The sequence below is a fragment of the Plectropomus leopardus genome, unplaced genomic scaffold (assembly GCF_008729295.1).
Source record: "Plectropomus leopardus isolate mb unplaced genomic scaffold, YSFRI_Pleo_2.0 unplaced_scaffold28690, whole genome shotgun sequence".
In the NCBI taxonomy this organism is placed as follows: domain Eukaryota; kingdom Metazoa; phylum Chordata; class Actinopteri; order Perciformes; family Serranidae; genus Plectropomus; species Plectropomus leopardus.
In genome coordinates, this window is record NW_024631257.1 from 1 (window position 1) to 2,280 (window position 2,280).

Genomic DNA, 2,280 nt, shown 5'->3' on the forward strand with positions numbered 1-2,280 from the left:
GAACCCTACATTGGACTGTTTGTTAAGAAGGTTTAGATCAACAGTAAACAGTGGTAACTAAGGCAGAAATGAAGTACATTTTATACTCAAGTACTGTGCTTATGTATAGTGTTGAGGTGTTTTTAGTATTTTCTGCTACTTCATCCTTTTACTCCACTAATATTCAGTGGCAAGTTTTTTTGTTTGTTTTTTTACCCCTCTGCATTTATTTTTTAAAAGCTTCTTTTACTTTGCAAATTCAGATTAATCATAAAAAAGAAAATATCATCAACAAATGTAAGAAAGGACTTTGTTGATCCATAAGTAGTAAATTCACAAACAACCCAGCAGTATAGAAAGCAATTAAAATGAGCTCCACCTTTGCAACATTTAGGTGATGCACACATTTATGCAGCGATATAGAATGGCGAGTACTTTTACTCTTATCAGTACATTTTGAGGCTACTACTTCTGAATACCTAAAAACTTCTTCCACCACTCTGATAGGAGATGACGCTCTGCTTCATGTTGAACAAAGCGAGATAAACTCTGTGTCTGTCTCTCTCTGCTCCTCAGTTACGGCGAGCCTCAGTGGTTGGACGTGGACGGCTGTCAGGGGATCCAGAAGCCTCAGTGTGACCTCAGCGTCGTGACCTCTGAAACCAGAGAGTGGTACTACGCCAGAGTGCACGCCTCCTCCCTGCCCTCCAGCAAGTCAGCCTGGGCCCTCTCCCCGAGGTTCAGCCCGCGCTGGGACAGTGAGTATTCACTCTCCTCCTCATCATTGTCTGCATCCTCTTCTTCTTTGTCTGTTCCCTGCTTCCTCAAACTGATGCAACGACACGTGGAAGAAAACACAACCTGAAACACAAAATGTTATGACTAGATCTTTATGTAGAACTACCAGAGGTAGAAACATAATAAAATATTTATATCAAGAAAGGGTGACAATAAACACTGAACACAAGAGTTTCGGTTTGAAGATTTACATAAAGAGTATGCTAATAAATCCACTTTTTTTAAAGTTAGGATGTTCAATGTACTAACTCATTAAATATGAACTTTAGAAGATAAGGAGAAAATAAAATAAAATTAAATAAATCTAGATAATCTAGGATGTTTTCTGGTATTTCAACTCATCAATTTATAAGTCAAAATCACTTAAACAGGAATTCTCTTTAAAATGTGCCACAAATAAATCACCTCGTCTGTCACTCTTTGATGAATTTGATTGTGTGCTTCATTACTGTGCAAAAAAATAGAGAAACTTTGACAAGATTCTTGTATTGTGTTTGCAGCCAAAATCAGCTCTCCCATACTGAGGCTGAACCTCACGGAGCAGGGGATTGTGGTCCGTGTGAGGCCCTCCAAGCTGCTCGTCCGGAGGCTGCACAGCAGCCTGCAGTACAAGATCTACCTCATGCACGCCAGCGGAGAGGAGGTATACACACACAGTGACTAATGTCTCCATCCATATTGTTTTAGCCTCATTTTGCCTCTAAAAGGGATCCTGGAGGAACTTGCATAGCTTGTAATAAAAATCGTGACACATACTTTTTACAATTTTATACACTGAAAAATTGCACGGCACACCAACACACAAGGTCAGTGTACACTGCATTTTTAGTATTTATATAAATAATGTTTACATTTTTTTCATTATTGAATTTTAATCAATTATATTTTTTTGCATTTCTTTCTTTCATTTTTTTTTTTTACTACTTATTAACCTGTAAAGGGACTTTTAGGCGACAACTTCAGATATCTTGTTTGTTCTTTTCAGGAGTCCAAAACCCACAGATATTCAGTTTTTGTTTTTAAAGAGCAAAAAGGTAGCAAATCCTAACTTTTGAGACACTGGAATCAAAAATGACTGGCGATAAGTGACTTGAACAACTAACCCTTTGAAACCTTGATTGACATCACTTGTCTAAGGCTGCATTCAGACACCTTCACAAGTATTCTTTTGAGAACATGAGACAAAATGCAATAAGAAACTGGGCAGGAAATGTTCTGCAAACTGCAGGAAATAAGTAGATTTGGATTTCTTTTTAAAGTCCAAAATTATAGCTGCAAGCAGTGATGAAAGGGCCCTCGCACCCACATGTATGTTGGAGTACCGGTGAACTCCAGCTAAAGTGGCCATTCATTTCTGTGAAAGTCAGATAATGCACGCAGAGAGTTTGGACCCTGGAGTGAGAAATTTCACAAAATGTAGTACTTTCAGAGCCCACTAGATGGCACTAAAGGGCGCACAACACTTACTCATAAACCAAAGACCAGATTACAAGTTCAAGTTCA

General features: G+C 38.4%; 1 protein-coding gene across 1 annotated transcript; it reads left to right on the top strand.

Annotated features, from left to right (window-relative positions):
- Positions 1-555: 555 nt before the first annotated feature.
- Positions 556-1,420, top strand: il22ra2 (interleukin 22 receptor, alpha 2; the record flags this gene model as incomplete). The annotated part of the gene is made up of 2 exons (XM_042481448.1): positions 556-737; positions 1,278-1,420. Coding segments are annotated over 2 exons (325 nt in total), but the record flags the coding sequence as incomplete, so codon positions are not given.
- Positions 1,421-2,280: the final 860 nt, after the last annotated feature.